Raw genomic sequence first — 19457 nt, 5'->3', positions numbered from 1 at the left:
CTGTTTTTAGATAATTGTAATTATTTGGTTTATAGGGTGTGGTACGGGACAGCACTTCCATCTTGCTCCCTATTTTCCCCATCCTTTGTCCCGGACTGCCCTCTGTCCATCCCTGTCTGTCCCTGAGCAGCTTGGCCAGCGTCCCCTCTGGTGCCTCCCGGCTCAGGTGCCTGTCACCCTGCCTTTGCCACGGTTCCCTCAAAGCCATTGGTCATGGCTGCTTTGGCCCCTGCTGTGGCGGCATGTGCCCACAGCAGGCCCCTCGCCCAGTCACTGTCGCGTCCTATCTATCTAACCCAGACCCCAGCCCCTCGGCCCAGTCCAGCCTATCTCAGCTCAGCCTGGTTCAGCCTTGGCGTCAGCAATAGCCCAGTGCCACTCCACCCTGGCAGTGGTAATGAGGGGGAGGGGGTTCTGTGCAGAGCGACTTGAGTTGTGTGAGAGTGAGTATGCATGTGTTTGACAAGCAATTTGTGAGGTGTCTTCTATCAAAGAAAAATGGCCACAACAGACAGCCGTGAGAATAATCTGGCTCATTGTCAAACACACTCACACACTCTTAAATCTCAAAAGTGCTTACTATCATTAAGCCATCAGACAGACCTTTTCACTCCAGTAGTTCCCTGCACCATATTTTACCCTGCACTTGCCTCCATTCCACAACAGACTTACGATTAATCTATGATAATGATATGATAATGGCCACCTGAATGTTTTCCACCCTCATCCAGCAGCCATTTTGCAGGCCTATATATATTTATTTATTTATTAATTTAAGCTTTCCCATTTCAAATCCGGCCATCCATCCTGCATGCTGGTTGCCCAGGCTCCAGTCACTGCTTGTCACTCTGAATTTCAAATGGCTCCAATTTTCCCCCTGATGGCATAGAGAAGTGGCAGGCAGCACATCGGGGAGGGAGATCCTAGACATGCTGCCTGCAGCAGGGGTTCTATTAGAGAGAAGAGAGGCACGAGAGGGGGAGAGGAGAGGTTTGGAGCATCACGCATCATTATGATTATTTTGGAGACTGCATTCTCATTTGGGGCTGTGTGTCATGGCTGATTGTTCCCTCTTCGCTTCTGGCTGGGTTGCTGATGGTGGAGCTGCCCTGCCTCTTGCTCTCAGCACATGTATATGCAGCGCGCCACTGAAAATATGTGATGTGTTACTGTGGCTATGATAACTGACAACATGTGCAGAATGATGTTCTGAAATGTGATTATTCTGAGGTTTAATTACTTTGAAATGCTAACTCTGTATTGCTACCTTTTTCTTCTCCAACCTGACATCATATGTTGTGCCTTAACGAGAACTAACCAGCTATGAGGAGCGGGCGCTCTACCTGGAGGCCATTGTTCAGAACCACAGAGAGGTCATGACCTTCGAAGATTTTGCCTCACAGGTCTTCTCCCCCTCTCCTGGCTATCCAATGAGTGGGACAGGTGAGAAACTACCCAAACTGCACCTCTGTTCTCCCTTAGGTTTTTTCTATTCCATGTTTTTGTCCCCTTCCATCAGGTTCTCCATCCCAGTCATTCATCACATTTGTGCGTTATCCCTTCTTTACCTTTCTTAATTGCCTGTTTTTTCTGCTCTACAACACACCTGTTTTCCATCCTTGCCTCCTCCACCCTCCCTCATCTCCAATGTTCCTCCTCGCCTACGTGCGCTGATGAATATCAAACGACGGGCCCGGCCTCTTCATGCTATCCGACTGACTTCAAACGCTCTGCTTTCTCCACTTCCTCAAGCCCCACTCACACTACTTTTTTCATCCCTTCTTGTTTCCAAACTGCATATTTTCCGTGCAATTACTTTCCTATGAATATAAGCAGCCTTGTTAAATGGTGTGTGTGTGTGTGTGTGTGTGTGTGTGTGTGTGTGTGTGTGTGTGTGTGTGTGTGTGTGTGTGTGTGTGTGTGTGTGTGTGTGTGTGTGTGTGTGTGTGTGTGTGTGTGTGGTGTGTGTGTGTGTGTGTGTGTGTGTGTGTGTGTGTGTGTGTGTGTGTGTGTGTGTGTGTGTGTGTGTGTGTGTGTGTGTGTGTGTGTGTGTGTGTTCATGAGTTCATGCACCAACACTTAGAAGAGCCGACCGGCAAACAGCAGCTCGCGGATGTCAGCACTGCACCCTTATCAGTCTGTGATGAATAGAATGGAAAACGTGTCTTATCTTGTTCTTCCTACTTGTGCCAGCTCTGATCGATCTGCCACGGCACTGAAATCAATACGGGATTGCACTTTTCCACTCTATCGGATCCCGACACACATTCTGTTTTGACAAGGAAAGCACTCCACAGTACCACACCATAGATGGCGTGTCATTTTCAAATGTTCTCAGTTTCAAGGGTTGTTCGACGTGTATGTAATATTTGTACCCTGTATGCTGGCATGTGAGAATGACATGTCTGGATTTCTGAGACCGTGTGCCCGTCTGTGTGTGTAGGACTTCAGATTGTGAGACGGCAGGTGTGATATTCAGGCTTTTGAAATGTAGTCAGCTATATTATCATAGAATTTGCCCATCTTTCCGGGAGAGGTGTAAAATCTCCCCAACTGACCTCTCGTCACCTCGTCTCATCCCCACCACTCGATCACTCTAAAGGGAAGGACTGAGGGAAAATATAATTGAGATTCAGAGGAATATAGAGGCAGGGAGCGCAAGTGAGTGAGAGGAAGAAGATCTAGCTGACCATGAGTTCCTTTGTGTCTGGACAGAGACAAGTTAGTGAGGTTTGCCAGGCTTTGGAATAAACGTTCACAGCCTGGGACAGAGCTGCTGTGGCTAATGTGAGAGGCCAGGACATAATGAAGTCCGTAAGGCTGACGTGTCACCCTCGCTGCTGCGGAAACTCGTTCTGAACGGCCATTTGTATTTCTCCGGAATCAACGTGTGTAAATAGATTACGAGATTAATGTCAGGGTGTGTGTTTGTGTCCTATCATATTGTATCCAGGACTTACTTCAGACGATATTGTAACACAGTCACTTTATTTTTAGGTGAACTATTTCAACCGTGGGTTCAGTGATTTCACAAATGATTCTGCTGCTAAAGTTTGATATTATATATTAGTTTTATTATTTATTTGTGGTGCAGCCAAGGAATTGTGATGTGTGACATTTGCCAATCAACTTTATTTATTTATTTTACTTATTGTTATTAAGTTTGCTTTACCATCTGTATTTAGATTAGTTAGATTATAAGCCTCGATTTAAATGATGTAGTCCTGTCTGCCTAGAGTCATGATCTCCCGATAATGAAGGCCACACTGCAAACAGACCAAACCTAATGCAGTGTGTCCTTGGCACTGTGCCATCTCTTTGCAATGAAAGTAGCTAGCAGTAGTTCCTAAAGTCATCTTTTGATGTCAAACACTCGTTTGCATATTGGCAACTTCGTTTCTTTGGGATACCCTGTGCTGTTGGCAGAAGAGCAGAGCCGGCCAGCAAACCAATCAGAGCAGACTGGGCTCTGGTTTCAGACAGAGGGTGAAAAGAGATGCTGCAACATTAAAGCATGGAGACATGTCCCAGTAGAGGCACAACATACAATAATGAACCTGAGAATGAGCAGAGTAGGGCCCCTTTAGGGTTACCAATGTTGAAAAAAAGAACAGTTTTAACAGGGTAATAATTGACGGTCCAGTAGTTGCTGAATTGACTCTAGCAGTTTCTTCCAGCCACCACAGCTGTGTGTTTTCATGTATTCTTATGTATTTATAAACTGAAAGCTGGTCTGTAGCTTTTCAAAACCATAGGCATGATGTATTTAATGCTTTAGGCCACATACATAATGCATCCAAGTATCCTTTATCGTTGTAATCGATCACCCTGAGACTCTGTGTCCCATCAAGCTTTGATGTAGCAGTGATGGCTGGCTGACGCTGCCCCTCATCCTCATTCTTCTTAAATGTGCTGCACTGCCGTCCTGTGTGTGTGTGTGTGTGTGTGTGTGTGTGTGTGTGTGTGTGTGTGTGGTGTGTGTGTGTGTGTGTGTGTGTGTGTGTGTGTGTGTGTGTGTGTGTGTGTGTGTGTGTGTGTGTGTGTGTGTGTGTGTGTGTGTGTGTGTGTGTGTGTGTGGTGTTGGTGTGTGTGTGTGTGTGTGTGTGTGTGTGTGTGTGTGTGTGTGTGTGTGTGTGGTGTGTGTGTGGTGTGTGTGTATCCATCTGTCTGTGAGTCCATCCTGCTCTTGCTCTCATTGCTGCCACTAACATGTCATCCATGCTCCATGACAGCGTGCAGGCGTTGGCCGGGGATGGTTTGGGACATGGAGTACCCCTGGGCCAAACTGGACTGTAAGACTCTGCCTGCTTCCTCCTCACTAGGCATGACGCCCAGCCATAGCCCCCCAACATCCATCCATTAATTCATTAAAATGATTGTGAACCCCGCCATCATCAAATAACTATGTGGGCTGCGCTTGATTGAGCCAATTTTTGAAAGAAAAAATGGCCCAAGTTCAGATTCTGCATGCTAATGGTTAAAAGTAGCTGCATTTTAACCATTTTAACCATTTTAACCTCCACCCTCTACTCCTCTCGTAACATATTTGGCTTGTCAGTTAACTCCATGACCCTGAATGCAACCTCACTCTTACCATGCAACTTCAGACCAGCATCATGGCGTCCTGCATGAGCTAGTCCATCTGCCATACTAACTGTATCCACAGTGCTCTGCCCTTGTTGTGTTTCATCTGCACTGCTCTGCTCCATTTTGTATTGTGTTGTGATGTTGTCTGTGTTTTAACCTTGAAACTTTTTTTTTCTTAATGACTAACTGCACATAAGAAACATTTATTTTTAGTGGATAAAACCTCTTTAAACCCCTAACATCTTTTACACTCCCACACTAACCCTCTTTAATGGTAACAGTGGTGCAAATTGTTTCTGTTGTTGCCATGTGAACTGGTTTGGATTTCAAAATCTTCTTGATTTTGAAATATGTGAATTGGACAGATGTAACAGGCACTGGCATAAAATATCCTTGAAGGTATCTTCAGAATAAAAAATGGCACTTGTTGATTAACTCATCGGCGTAAAAACATTTAACCTTGTGTGACTTTTGAAACCTTCCAGTGATGACTAACCTCGACGCCACACAAGCTGTCTGAGTCTCCCTCAGATCACTGACCTTTCAGCAGCGTTGTGTTGTGTTCTGCTGCACTGTGGTATGGTGTCTCACATGATGCTCTACTCTGTTTTCCCCCTTTTAGATTAAAAATATAAAGGTCCAAAAACTGTTTATGGCGCAGGTAAGCCCCGAGTCAGACCTGAAGCTCGCTTCCGTCCAGCGGCCTACCTACCCCTTCGCTCGATCACTCATCCTGGCTGTTCCCCCTCCCACTCTTCTTTTTCTCCATCCAGCACTAACCAAGCTTTATTTACGGAGTGCTCTGACAAAGGGGTAAAGGGACAGAGAAACCAGGCTGTTTATTTGGGGGGTGTCCTACTGTTTAGGCCAGGCTGGTAATTGAAAGTGATGCACGGTGGGGACAATTAGCACCTGACTAAGTAGCAGCATGAACAATAAGGCTACACTTCTGGCCCTCGCTTCTGCATGTAGCGCGCCTTTATCTCTTGCCCCAGCAAACACTTTTCTCTTTCCTTTCTTTCCCCCAATCCGTCCACCCCCCTTATTTCCTCCTGTTGGAGTGTGCCTGTTTGCCTGGGGCAGACTGAGACTAACACCTGCCGCACTGGAAGATGTCTTTGTCATCTAAAGCCTTGTTTGAATTGCTGCAGAGGGGACCAATGGGATAGCAGGGCCATTTAAAGACCCTCTTTGTTTTCTTTCTCTCTCCCTTATTCCTCCCATGTGAAATAAACCTCACTGTAAGGCAGATTGGGCTGAGCAAGGAGCGGAAATGCGGAGTTAAAATTACCATAATGATACATTAGCCTCTTCTTGATCTGGGTTATTTTTTTTTCAAGCGGTATCTTACTATGAAAATGAATTCTTACATGAGGCCATACAGTGAAGAACATCAATTAACCGATGCAGCCGCAGTCATTAAGTGCCACAGTGGGAGTGATGACTGTTTAGTGCAGCATGTTTTAATGGCCGCTAAACGAAAAGGGAAGTCTGTTGAGTGGGTGGTGAACTGTACCGCACTATTGTCAGTGTGTATTGGCTGTAATAGGTGGTTGCCTTCCTCCTGTCTATCATATGTTTTCACAGTACATGCAGATGGAGTTAAGCCCACAAAAAGTGTTTACTGTAGGAATGAGTAGAAGAATACGGGAATGCAGGAATTATTCCGTCCATCAGACCAGCCTATTTTCTTCTTTTTTTTTGCCAAGCCAGTCCCTTTTTTTATATTCATATGCAGATTTGAGAATCCATGTTCGGACCCCCCTCGCCTCCCCTCTAGCCGTTCACAATACACACACCCTATGTTTCATCCATAGCCCAGCCCTCCTCTCCCAGTGAGCGCGGCCCTGGATGCTGCCGGTGGCCACTGTGCTGCTGAGTGTCTGTTACTCCAGCCATCTGCCGTTCCTTTTAGCCGCTGCAACTTGAGATGCCTCGGAAAAATGGCAGGAAATAAAAGGATAGGAAAGAAAATAGGCAACCAGATGCCACCTCCACAAAGCAGAAAAGTTGTTTAAACTCGAGGCATGGGGGCCAAGGGGGGGGGGGGGGGGGAGGTAGGCAGGCAGCAGGTCTGGGTTTGGTCAGGGGCACACTGAGAAAGTCCGGGCGACGTTCACAATACTTGATTGCCCCCCCCATGCCCACTTCCCGGCCCATTACTTCTTGCTGTCCCCTTATCTGTGAAAAACATTTTTTTATAAAAAGAACGGTACTTAACAATGGGAAGGCTCCACATGTTCACAACAAGAGCATAATGTGCAATTTTATTTCCATTCAAAGCATTTTGCTGTCACACTGTGAACTGAATACTTTTTTTTTACCCTTAGCTACAAAGGTTGCCTCATTTTTGTATGTCATTTAAGCATCTGGAAGCTCTGTATTCGGAAGAAAGGCGGCTTCTCTTTTAACAAGCTTTGCTTTCCCACAGCATGTGAAAGAAGCACGTTATCTCTGAAATATTTGAAATCACTTTCTCATATCTTAATTGTAATGACTTAATGGGTGAAACAAACTCAAATCTCAGCACTTTGACAGTTTGAATTGTACGTTTTTGTGAATGTCGGTGAAAAAACCAGGTGATCTTGTTTGTGGTAGCAGCCAAATGCATGACAAAGCATGCTGGGATAAAACGGCAATCACACAACCTGATGAACCCCACTGCCATGTCTAACTCTGTCTCATCTATTGTTGTCCTTTTCTTCCTGTCCACAATCTCTCCCTCCATCTCTCTCCCAGGCTCCTTCACCGGCAGCGTGAGCACAGAATCCGGAAGCAACGCAGGACCAACGGACCCCGTGGACCAGGTTTCTCCCACAATGCCCCGTGCCACGAAGAACAGAGTGTCCGGAAAGCTCCGCCGGTCAGCCAGCGCTATAAGCAAATCCTCCAACTGAGCTCTTCATCCCGTCCCCTTTTCCCCACCCGAGTGCAGCCTTTAATCTTTCTCTCAAAGAGCCTCACACACCCAGCCGTGACTGCAAGTGTTTCTTGGCGTGTACTGTTTTTCTTTGTTTTATTTCGTGTCATATAAACATGTAACTGGAGCATAATGCAATTTTTTAATTTAAGTGGCAATCATTGATTTTCGTTGATACATTTCTATTTGTTGTGGTGTTTAACTGCTTAATCGAGATGGACATGTGACTACGCTATTTATGTTCACCCTGGTGGTTTCAGCATAAGGACCAGCAGCATAGGAAGACTTGAATGAGAAGTCGTGAAAGGAACCTGTGATAAAAAGAAATGTCATTTTTATTTTCATGTTTCTAGTGTTGTCTCTATGCACTGGAGAGTAAGGCGTTCTTACTATGTTAAGGGAAAGGGAGACTGCTTCACCCTGTTTCTGTATCTCATCTGTCTCAACACTTAATGTGACAAAGCACTGAAGGACACCGCTGTAAACGGCATCATGCTAGAACTGCACAAATGTTGGGATCCATTTATAAATATGTTTGCCTTTTTTTACCTCCTACCTTTCTGCTGTGTCAAAGATAGCCACTGGGGACAGGAAGTTGCTCTTAAGCACCAGTGTGGACCATGTTCATGGACTTCCATACACTGAGGAAGGAAGAAAGAAACACTGATGCATGGGGATAGCCTCCCCAGAACTGTCCGTGCTCCCTGCACTACCACACATACTTTCTGAGTCCCTGCAGGACGTGCAGTCAGGAGGATTTTTAATTGTCTTCAACCCAGAGTGGACAATCAATGACGTCTTTTCTAACTGGAGCTTAATAGAAAATCTGTTTGGGGTTGTGTTGTTTTTTTTACCCCTCTAATTTTCATTTTTAAATGAATTCCGATGGATTGTGTCATGATTTGATTTATGCAACTCTGCTGAAACGAGAAAAGACTGCGTTTGTAATTGTTTTCTGATGTCGTTAACTTGGGCTCATGTCCGGTAATTGAATAAGTTCCTCCTGTCTCTTTCCTCCGCTATCAGTTTCCCCTGTCCTGTGAAACGAAGGCATCGACATTCCAATGTTTATTTTTTGCACTGTCATTGATTTACCTAGCATTTGAATGTTTCTCTTCGTTCTTGGATGTAAATTGCTTTACATTTTATTTGCTAGATTTATATTAGAAAGGACTATTTGATGTTGTATTGTATTATCTATTCATGTGCTGTTTTAGAGGAAATATGCCGCCAGAGCCTCAGGTGAATCTTAAGTCCATGCACTGGTGTGTTTGAGTGTGTGTGTATGAGTGTGTGAGTTTCAGAGGGAGCTTCTCACAGTGCCTGTGTTATGTCTGTCCTCTAACATGCTGTCCAACACCACCTCTCCTCCCCGTAATCACATTGTAGTTTCTCTTCTTTTGTGACTCCCTGCATCACATCTCCATCATTAGTTAGTAGTCTAAAACAAAGCCCCCCACCCCCCCTCTCCCTCTCTGTGTCTCTAAAGGTCAGCGTCTTGTGCTTCCCACAACAAAAACAGCAGCAGATGGCTTTGTGGGGTTCTCTCTTTTAGTCTTTATTACAGGTGGTGCGCTGCTCCGTCCCTGAATAGGAGTCAAGGAGGCACCTCCACTTTCCCATAATCCTCCGCCCTCGCCCACATCGCCTCCCAAGAGAGGGGTGGGTGTTCTGCGTTTAGGTGGCATGCCTGAGCTGAACTCTAGCAGCCCTCCTAGCAACAGCCTTGCCGACGCTCACTTCTCCAACCTGCCCGCTCGGGGTAGTCATGGCAGCCAGGTGTTCCACACACACCCTCAGAGGGCTCCACCCAAGCTGCAACTCTATCCCCATCTGTTGCACTACTATGCCTTACTTTCCCCCCATCGCTCTCCTGTCTGTTGTCTTTACTAACCTGCACACGTCGCCTCCTTTTGTTTGGGTTGATTCATTTTTTTTGAAGAATGTATAAATATAGGCCTGGATCACATCTATGTTTTTGTTATTTCCCCCCCGCCCAGGATGCTGATCTTAAAGATTGTAGTTTATTAGCAGATGTCTTTAGAAAGGGGTCTGTGCTCCCCCTTTGGTGGTTTAGTTGGCTGGAGATGTTAGTTTTGGACCAAGATAAGGATTGTGTGTCTTATAAATGTGAGGAAACTGAACTAGTGTTAGCCCTAGTATGTTTTTTTCTCTCTTTCTTCTCGTTTTAGAAAAATCCTTGTACATTGTGTCAAATTTGAAGGCTCGAGCTCCTTCCGAATATAAATATATGAATGCCTGTAATATAATCTTTGTATAAGAGAAAGAGGAACAAAAGCTTGAAGATTTCATCATTACTTGTCAACATATCAAACTGTTTTTAACGACCGAGTTCCTGCTATCTTTATTAGAAATGTGAAAATTGAAACATTTCATTAAATCAATTTGAAATTCTACGTTTCTTTGTGCCTTTTTCACCCCTCCTAATAACACATCAAATAATTGTGTAACCTCGGATTTAGCAGAGTGGGCCAGAGTGTGTGTGCTGACATGATGGTGCTGTTACCATGGGCTCTCTGACCCTGGCCCAGGCGTGCTAGCAGCAGCAGCAGGGTAACCTGACCCCCCTCCCATCTGTCTCCCCTGCTGCTCAGCAGGCTGGCATAATGGAGGCTCACCAGGAGGTACAGGTGCATCGGCTGCAGCACCTAGACTGCAGCCATGCCTCGCCTGGGTCACATGAAGACTCAGGAACAGCACTTGACCGTAATTGGAGCCCTGAAACTGTGAGAGAAAGGGTGAGAAAGAAGCTGATAATGTTAGCTCATTTTCACCATGCTCAGCGCTGTTTGCCTGAGTCATTGACCCCGAGAGAGTTTATGAAGCAGGGTCTGGGTGTCCCAGGCTGATTGTTACCAGATTGTCTTTTTTCATGTGTTACACTGCTGACTGTAGTCTATTTTCACACGTATCTCATATCTCTGTCTGGATGTACTGTCACTGATGCCCTAAGGGGGAGTGGTTTTATTCTTTTTTAGTCTGAGAAGGCTGTAGAGTTTTAATAAGCAGGAAAGTCTTTATCAGAAAAAGGAGATTTTTGTAATCTTTTCAACAAATAAGGCAAGTTATACCATGAGTAATAATGCTCTGAGGTGAACCCAGTGCTGACAGTATGTCTCTGTAAGTCTGAAGAGGAGGCTGTGTGCTAAATTACAACTGAATGAATGCCTTACAGGTTCTGGAGGTTAGATATGAAGCCCACTGAGCTCGGATGTGCCCTAAATCAGCACACATCGAACTGCATATGAGTCTTCCAGAGAAGACCGATGTTTTACTGCTCCAGAGGTGAGTTTGATCCACCACCTCTTTGTCCTCCTGTCATGTCCTGACATGGTATTAAGGAGGGGATTTATGATTAGGCCCTAAGTGCTTCTCTGTGGCAGCGAAACGGCCTCTATTGAGCCACTATATGATTCACTGCGAATCAGCCTGGAGAACGGGGAATCGAAGGCAACGGAGTGGCCGGGGGGATCCTGAGGTTTCTTTCCCTGTTGGGGACGAGTAAAAAGAGTTGCACCGTTTTGGAGTGGGACCCGATGTGAGAGGGATGGTGCAGAGGATACATTAAAAGTTAAACAGTGACATTGTTAAAAGTGTTATGGTGTTAAATTGTATTCTTATTCATCTTGCTTGGTAGCCTGATTTGGAAGTCCACTTTAAACCACATGATCGGCCATAAAAGCAGAATAATAACTGCATTTTACTCACTTTTTAAAGATTATATTGACAGATGTTGTATCTAAGCATAAGTCAGTGTAGTGTAAATACGCATTTAAGGTTATTTTTGAAAGCTTATACGCAACGTTTTACGCACATGGTTTCATTGTGGGTTCTAAAATTATAACCACAAAGTCAGAGGGCTTTTCCAACATCTCATACTTTAATCTCATATGATAAATTAATAGTTTCTACCTGTATTAATTTAGATAATAATTTTAGGATTATTAGCCTATATGAAGCTTTTTGGAAATAATTTTCCAGACTTCCCTCAAGAGAAAACCCATCACGGATATTCTATAAAAGATCATCAAACTCATCATGTCAGCATAACCAAATTCCCACCAGTAATATGAAGTATTCGTTAATAGCACCATACTTATTTCCACTCTGTCTGAGAAACTTCAACCACCTTGAGACACGTGTCCTTTTGAAAATATTTTATTTCGATAGACAACAACGATGTACACATACAATCAAAGCGCTATAAAAGCCAACATTTAAGAAAAATAACTTGTCCTTAAAAAAGATTGCATCTAAGGTAAGAGCTTTACGTTTGTTTTTTTTACAAGAGCTGTGGGGATTGAGGATTAAAACCCGACCCACGAGAATTAGCACAACTCGTGAATTTGAAGCCAAAAAAACAAAACAAAAAAATCAAAAAACATTTTGGCTATATGACATGTAAACTGCCAGAACGATTCACAGAAGAGATCACAACAAACACAACAATAAGTTACATAACATAATTTGAATAAATAAATAAATAAACATATGATGAAAAATATTGCAACAATCTTCCATAATAATAATAATAATAATAATAAAATATGTGCCAGCATTCAAAATTAATACAGTCTATGTTGACTTTTTTTAAGGCAGTTATACAGCGGGATTTGGATGTGTATGTCGGACTAGGTTTATACTAAAGGCATTTGTGGTTCTACTAAACAGGGAATGTCTCAGTCACTCTCTTTTTCCCACCAATACGAAGTCATTCCCAAACTAGCCTAAAGCTACAGTGATAGTGAATTCAAAAGGCTTTGATGGGGAAAAGGATTTCTGAGAATTTTAAGACATTTCTTAGGTCTAGAAGCTATCATTGAACACATGTGCTGTCCTAGAAAAATACCCTTTAACAGTCAAACTAACGCTTTGTATTCTTTTTTTTCTTCTTGATAAACTAAGTTGAGAAAGAAAATCTCAAAATAGGCCTATAAGTAGTTCAAATATAGAGAGAAGCACTCAACAATCACTGATTGGCATGGAAAAGACACCTCATTAAACACCACTTAAACATCAAACCGGCTGCCTTTCATTGGCCTAAAGTTATGGCAGTGAGCATCTCAAACTCTTATTTTTTAACCCCAAAGCCACTTTTTTTGTTTCTCCTTTTTTTTTAAGTTATCCCCCCTTCAAAGGCACAAGTTTAGTGTTGTCTCTAACAGGCGGGGCGCACCGGCATTTGGAGTAGGATCACCTGCCTGTTCTCCGAGGGGTGGCACTTGTTTATGTGCCTGGTGAGCCCCGGCGAGCTGTAGAGAGTGGCGGGGCAGTATTTGCACGGGTAAATCTGGGAGGAGTGCATGAGGCGCAGGTGTCTCTCCTGGCCAGCCCTGCTGTTGAAACTCTCCCCGCACACCGGGCACAGCAGGCAGTCCGCCGGGCTCAGGTTGAGGGGGCTTTGGTTTGTGGCTTCCTCTGAGGATGATAATGATGATGATGATGATGAAGATGATGCTGAAGAGGAGGGTAAGACCGGAGCCTGCTCTGCCGGGCGGTCGCCGGTTTTAAACCCGTGCTCCTCCAGCACTTTCTTTTGCAAGGCCTGGTGTGCCAAGATGTGTTTTCTTAGGTATGCCTGTCGCTTAAACCTCTTCCCGCAGTACTGGCAGTCATAGGTGCCATCTTCAGAGCCCGATTCGGACAGACCTGGACTCGGGGTGTCTCTGTCACTCATGTCTTTGGCTTCGTCGGTGACTGACTTGACACCCATGGGTGGCATTTTGGCCGTTTCATGTTTGATGGCCTGTGCCTGTGCCATGGCAGGTGCTCCGGTGGTCCGGGGTTTGTGCCAGCGGCGGTGAGAGGCGAGGTTAGCCGGGCAGCTGAACATCTTATCGCACTCGGGACACCGGTACTCGACCCTGACGATGCGCGAGCACTTGTGCTGAGCCAGAGAGAATGGATCTTCGTACGCCTCCTTGCACAGCTGACACACAAACTCCCCCAGAGGCTTGTTCCCCATGGAAGACGACCTCGGCTTCACCTCCAGCGGCCCCTCTTTGATTTTGAGACCAAGCACGGGAGAAGTCGTCATCTCGTCTTCGAAGTTGAGTTTTCTGATGGCTTTGGGTTTCTTGGAGGTGGGCTTAGATTTACGTTCTGTACCGTCAGCTGCGGGTCTTTTGGTGGCGACCCGGTTGCTCGGTACCGGGAGGCTGCTGGTGGTGCCGCTGCGGCTGCTGTTGCTGGTTCCGATCTTCAGGTCGACCGGAGCGAACATGAGCTGGTCCAGGCCGGAGAGGGAGGCAGGTGTGGGGAATGACTCGGCAGAAATAGGCGAGCCCAGATTGAAACTTCGCTCGAAATATCCCCTGTCGTGCTCCTTGCTGATGGGCCGGGTGGGGCTGTAGATCGCTTGGCACACCGACTCCGGGTTTCCGAACAGCACCGGCTTCTCCAGTCTTGGCACTGGCGCGTAAGCTGTTGTGAAATCTGGAGAGGCTGCGGCGCGCTCCGGACTGGATGCCACGGACATCGGCGGGGAGGGGTCCACATAACTCGGCAAGGCAGCTGGGGTGGGATGCTCCTGGTAGTCATCTTCGTCCGACCGAGTCCTGTAGGAAACATGTGTAGATTTCCTGTTTCTTTTTACCAGGAATCCTTTGGGCATCTTGGCGAGTATGAGAGGAAAGGCACTTCGGGGAGGTGGGTGAAGTCTCGAGTATCCAGGTTTGTTAAAAATATGGCAACACTAGAAGCTTCTGGGACTTTATCTCCCCAGTATATCGATTCTTCTGTTGCTGAAATGTTTTCGTCTCCAAGGCATAGCTCCACTCTTTTTATGCCGGAATGATGCTATTGTTCTCGCCCCCCCTGTTGCAGCATCCCCGACCAATCGGATGAAAACCAACATCCCAGTGGATTTGATTGTGGGAGGGCTTACAGCCTGGGTTTGGTGGATTTCGTTGGAGGATGTGCAGATAGCTTAGCAGATGTACTGGCGGTTTATTACATTAATGTGTGCGCTCAGCCCCTCCCCGACAGAGGCACACGCCGGGACCCTCCTCCTTTTACGGTCTGATGGGCCCCTATACAAATGCACACGTGCCACGGCTTTGTGGCTCTCCTCTGGGGGCCCCGGAGCTGCGAAAGGAAATGTCCGTCACTGCCACGATCATCACAATTTAGAATTAAGACGGGGATAAGACAAGCTTGGTTAAATACAAACCAAAAGCTGTGTTTCTTTCAAGTTCTGCTGTGATGAGGTTCAGAGAAGCAACTCACCTAATGGACACAACTGCAACACCAGATTCTCCGAATTCCAGTTTGTTTCAACCTCCACTCGGTTCACAGTTGTTTATTTTGTATACCCATGCTCCTCTTCTACGCACGACCTTTGCACACATTGCAGGCCTCCCAACAAACCAGATAAGCCAGATTTTATAGACCTTTATTTTATTATGCCTTAAATAAACACTATGGATGGAGTGTTTCTTTATTTTAGGGCACGTGTCTGCGTAGTTTAACTCGATATATAAATCAGACATCTCGCTGCATACATAAGTAATAAGAAGGCCCTCTGGTCTTTGTGCACAATAGCCACGTCTGCCCGTGCTTGGATTTCCCCGTCCCTCTTTTTTTCGTTTGAAAGGCAAATTGACCTCTTAACTGTGAAACAGGACTCACGACCAATCTGGCCCACAGCTAGGCGCGTGCTGGGCGGAATCAGAGCTGCAGACAAAGAAGGCCGCAGCCGAGGCTTGTGCCGCAAAAATGCTGCACATAACAGGGAAGCTGCTGTTGTTGCTGGAGGGAACTGTTGTTTGGGCAAATATGTGCTGCTTTGAGGACGTGATTTGTTGATTTGTAGGCTTATTTTTGCTGAAAGAAGCGATTCAATGTTAAAGTTTGCATTGATATAAACAAGTATACATGTTTGTTATACTCCAATAATTTATTAAAATAAATCTCCGTTTCTATAAAACGCCCTCATTATGCAGTCTACTGTTTGCCTAACAAAGACAACTTTTTTTACGACAAATGTGGCCTCCTTCTTTACCGGCTCCCCCATGGTTTCTGTGCATACCTCATATATTGTGTATTTGTCTTTTCTCCCTCTCGTTATAATGGCTAAATGTAGGCTGCAGTGCGCCACTTGGCAAAGAGTGCATTCTTTTTCCTTTCACTCGGCAGACCAGGGAGGAATTAATCTCCATCGTCGTACATTGTCCCCCTCATTTGCATAAAGCTGCAGTATGACCAAGTCAAATAATTACACAATCGGCTCTGAGCCGCAGGCCTGCGCCTTATTTCAATAGGTCTCTGTGTGCCCGTGCCTTCTCACCTGCCTGAACGCACACCGTTATTTTGGTGAGGTAAAATGACAAAGTAGAGAAAACATTTTAGAAACGTTTGAAAGATAGACATAAAACTAAACGTAAACTTTTCAATGTTTTGATTCAAGTTGAAAACATTTTTAAGAATCGAAAATCATTTTGTGTACTTATTTGTTGCTACGTTTTGTAACAGTTGTTTTTGTTTTATGGCTTCACAAACTCGCCTAATTAAATGTATAATATAACTCCAAACGTTCCCCTGACTGTGTCCCCCTCTCTTCTACTTGTTGTTCTTTCTCTCTGCACATCTATTAGTCGTGGTTTGTTGGGAGTACAAGCTTTGATGGCATTTTAACGAGTTCCTCTTTCTCCTATGATCATTTCTGTGGGGCGCGTGGGCCGGTGTGCTGGTGTGCTGGTCTTGACTATAAAGGCGCATGCGCGTGTTTGATCAGTGGCGCGTGCTGCTCTGGCGGACGGGAAGCATAGGCGCCTCATTAGCATACAGCTGCAGCCGCTCTAATGCAGGCCCAACTTCAGCCTCATAAACCTTATGGCATGATGCACCGTTTATAATATTCCTCTCATATTCCACCTGCATGTAGCCCATAGTCTTAATAGAATAGCTATTAGACTAGGCCTATATGATTCAAGTTTAAAATTAAAAAGTATTGTTTTTAATGTTTTAGTTTGATGTAAAAGTATGTGTTTTGGTGCTGTTTTTTTTAACTTTCCCCACAGTCACTTTAAAAAAGCTTCTGAAAGTAATGTAGGCCTGATTTGATTATTTGAACCTGAGTTCACGGATTAACTGTAAAAGTAGAAGTTTGAGTTAAAGACTGATCTGTGTCTGACCTTCTATAGCTTCAGAGCCTTGTTCTTACTTAATTGCACCACCTACAGGAAGAAACATGAATTCTGAGAACAGACTGAAAAGTTTTCCTTCAGTATTCAAGGCATTTTACTCCGATCTTTTTGCAGGCATCCCAGCATGATTCTGTCAAACATTGACAGCGGTGGAGCATTTTGGTTGTTTCCCAACAATTGGATTAGCTCTATTCTCGCCATACATGTACTCCTGTACTTCCCAGATGAATGATTGGCTCCATGTGCTTTGCCAATTTGACAGTGCAACAGGACATGACTGTAATTGGTGCTCACTACATGGCCACCTTCAATGCATTGTCAATCAATTATTGTAATGGATTAGCTGAGGTCCTATTCTGGCTGCCTGTAATCTGATAGAGGGCTCTTTCAGCACCATGGAGAGAGCCAGCGAGGGACCCAGATTTAATCAGGCTGGCTGTGGACGCAGCACAGCCTCGGCTCGAGCCTTTGTCCCTAAAACTGAGAGCAGGCGGGCAACAACAACAGAACAATGACACAGTAGAACAAAAGTGGCAGAGTTTAATGAAGTGATTGGTTTTTAAATATAATTGTAATGTAACACATTTCAACTATTTCTACAGGGGCATGATGATTCAGTTCTGCTGTTATCTTCTATTCTCCTAAGTTACTATGGCAGATATCTGTATGACTCTACTTTCTCGTTAGTGTGAATGAATCTTCATATAGTACGATATTTATCTCAGCTTTGGGTTAACTATAATATATTGTGTGTTACCTCTGCTAAGGAGGTTATGATTGTGAATAGGGTTAGGTTCAGTGTTATTTGTCTGTCTGTCTGTCAGCAGAATAATGGAAACAACTGGATAGGTGTAGCATGGGACTAGGCAGAATACATTTCATTTTGGAACTGATCCGGGGGCGGATACATTCAATATTTCTAACTTACAGAAAAGAGGCCATGGCAGATCAATGGAGTGCCTCTGCTGTTGTTCTGTCAGAACAACTCACTGCTTGGCATTTTAACACATTGCCATAAACAATACCTGGCCTGAGTACAGTTGAAAAAAGTGTATGGGAATTGAATCAAGATGATTCATGGTTCCGGTTTACTGCTTTATCCAGCCTTGTACACATGTTTTCTACTGAATTGTGTGCCACCTTTGGGTCACACAGTCTTGATTTCCACTGGTTTCTTACAGAAAACAGATAACGTTGCAGTCACTGTAAAAACACAACAGAGCAACAAAAGTGAACAGTTTGCAGCGAGCCTCTAGAAATGAAGTCTGACTGTAGCATCCAGGAGATCAATGGGGGAAATTGCCTGTTTGGCCATGAGAAGCACACAGAGGTCGGTGTCTAGACTTTAAAGTGTACTTTAGAAAGATGCCCATGAGACCAGGTTACTATCAAAAGCCCCGTAAAGTGGTGTATCTCTGAGCTTATGACTAATGGACCTTGGTGTTGACTGGGAATGTCCCTGATGTCATTTTGACAATGGCGCTGATGGCCTCATGTCATTTCTGAAAAGGTATTGTGGAGCTGGCAAATATAATGTTCTCTTTGCATTATACAATGCATTGCAAAATGAGTATGAAATGCCACATCAATGATTGCAAAAAGGTTGCTAATGACCCCGGGGGAAACCATAGATTGTTCTATTGGTTATATCTCATGTAATGTGTGCGCAGACACGTGAACAAATGCTTCAAAGGCACAACAACAGATTATCTTTTCTCCTGTAGAGCCTCTTATTGAACAGAGGTCTTCCTGCATATCAGTAGCTTGGAGTCCCAGGGGCATGTTTAGCTCTAATTTAACCATCCAAAAACATCAGAGTGTCTCTCAATAATCTCAATAATAGTCCATTGGTTGTTTGGGGTGGAGTTCCCTGTCAGAAAGCATGCCCTGGAATGTTAAACACTAATTCACCTCTGAGCTGTGGAGGTGGATAAAGTGATTGTTCTATCTGGGAGCTGATTAAAACGGCTCGGGCCCTCAGCGCTCACCTCTGACGTCCACCACATTCATTTCGGTATTCATGAGCGGATGAGAAAGTGCAGGCAGAGCGGCTGCCGTATTACAGATAATAAGGCCAGCGGGCACCACATTCGCTGCCACAGGTTTCCCCCTGCCCCGGCTCATTCAATTACTTCACAAGAGTCCTCTGAGGCGCAGCTGCACTATGGGGGTGAAGAGGAGTAAATTGAGGTACATTCATGTAGACACACACGAGAGCACGCACACACTGCACAGATACAATGGAGTGGAGGAGGCACACACACACACACACACGCTGTAGCAAGACAAGCCAGCTTATAAAGGATTTTACTGACAGGCATTTGGCTTAGCAACCAATACATTTCTCACACAAGTACACAACAGAAAGAAAGAAAAAGGTCCATCCTCTGTTGCTCCATGGCTCCCTGAAGATGTAGTGATATTGATAATGGATTCTCTGAGAAAAATGAAATCAGAGCCATTGCTCATAGACTCCATGTATGAGGTCACCATTATCTTGATGAAAGTGTAGACAGCAGCTGTATCATCTAGGAGCATGAGCGATGGATTCTGGCAGACCTAATGGGCCATATCCTTTATCTATTGACATATGGTGCTACACGGTGGTCGTGTTGCTCATAGCCTTTAACTATTAGTCAGCTTATCTCACTAATTCATACATAAGATACATTGCTAAGCTTTTCATGCAGAATCGTCTTGTTCCCCTAATTAATATGCACAATGTTATATTTGAAACAGGCTCTGACTGTGGAAGGTTGTCTACGGAGCGTGATCTCTCTGGA

The 19457-nt window shown here is 44.8% G+C and overlaps 2 protein-coding genes across 10 annotated transcripts in view; one reads left to right on the top strand and one right to left on the bottom strand.

Annotated features, from left to right (window-relative positions):
- ralgapa2 (Ral GTPase activating protein catalytic subunit alpha 2) overlaps positions 1-9924 on the top strand; it is a 105302-nt gene extending 95378 nt beyond the window's left edge. For 3 of the 9 annotated variants that reach the window (XM_034221996.1, XM_034221998.1, XM_034222003.1), the window contains 3 exons: positions 1322-1443; positions 4233-4292; positions 7327-7587. In XM_034221996.1, coding sequence (XP_034077887.1) covers positions 1322-1443; positions 4233-4292; positions 7327-7484 — 340 coding nt within the window. In that variant the 3' untranslated portion in view covers positions 7485-7587. Of the gene's footprint in view, positions 1-1321; positions 1444-4232; positions 4293-5209; positions 5249-5360 lie in introns of all 9 variants that reach the window. The other 6 variants (XM_034221997.1, XM_034222002.1, XM_034221994.1 and 3 more) reach the window with 6 other exon arrangements.
- A 1756-nt stretch (positions 9925-11680) lies between these two features.
- insm1b (insulinoma-associated 1b) lies at positions 11681-14292 on the bottom strand. Its single transcript, XM_034222369.1, has one exon. The coding sequence runs from the start codon at positions 14139-14141 to the stop codon at positions 12687-12689; it is 1455 nt and encodes a 484-aa protein (XP_034078260.1). The 5' UTR covers positions 14142-14292; the 3' UTR covers positions 11681-12686.
- Positions 14293-19457: the final 5165 nt, after the last annotated feature.

This window comes from Gymnodraco acuticeps, unplaced genomic scaffold, assembly GCF_902827175.1.
Source record: "Gymnodraco acuticeps unplaced genomic scaffold, fGymAcu1.1, whole genome shotgun sequence".
Lineage (NCBI taxonomy): Eukaryota > Metazoa > Chordata > Actinopteri > Perciformes > Bathydraconidae > Gymnodraco > Gymnodraco acuticeps.
This window is presented reverse-complemented; position numbering and strand designations above follow the sequence as displayed.

What these genes read in the sequence shown, in the direction of transcription:
- insm1b (XM_034222369.1), bottom strand. Translation starts at nt 14,141, where the DNA reads ATGCCCAAAGGATTCCTGGTAAAAAGAAACAGGAAATCTACACATGTT.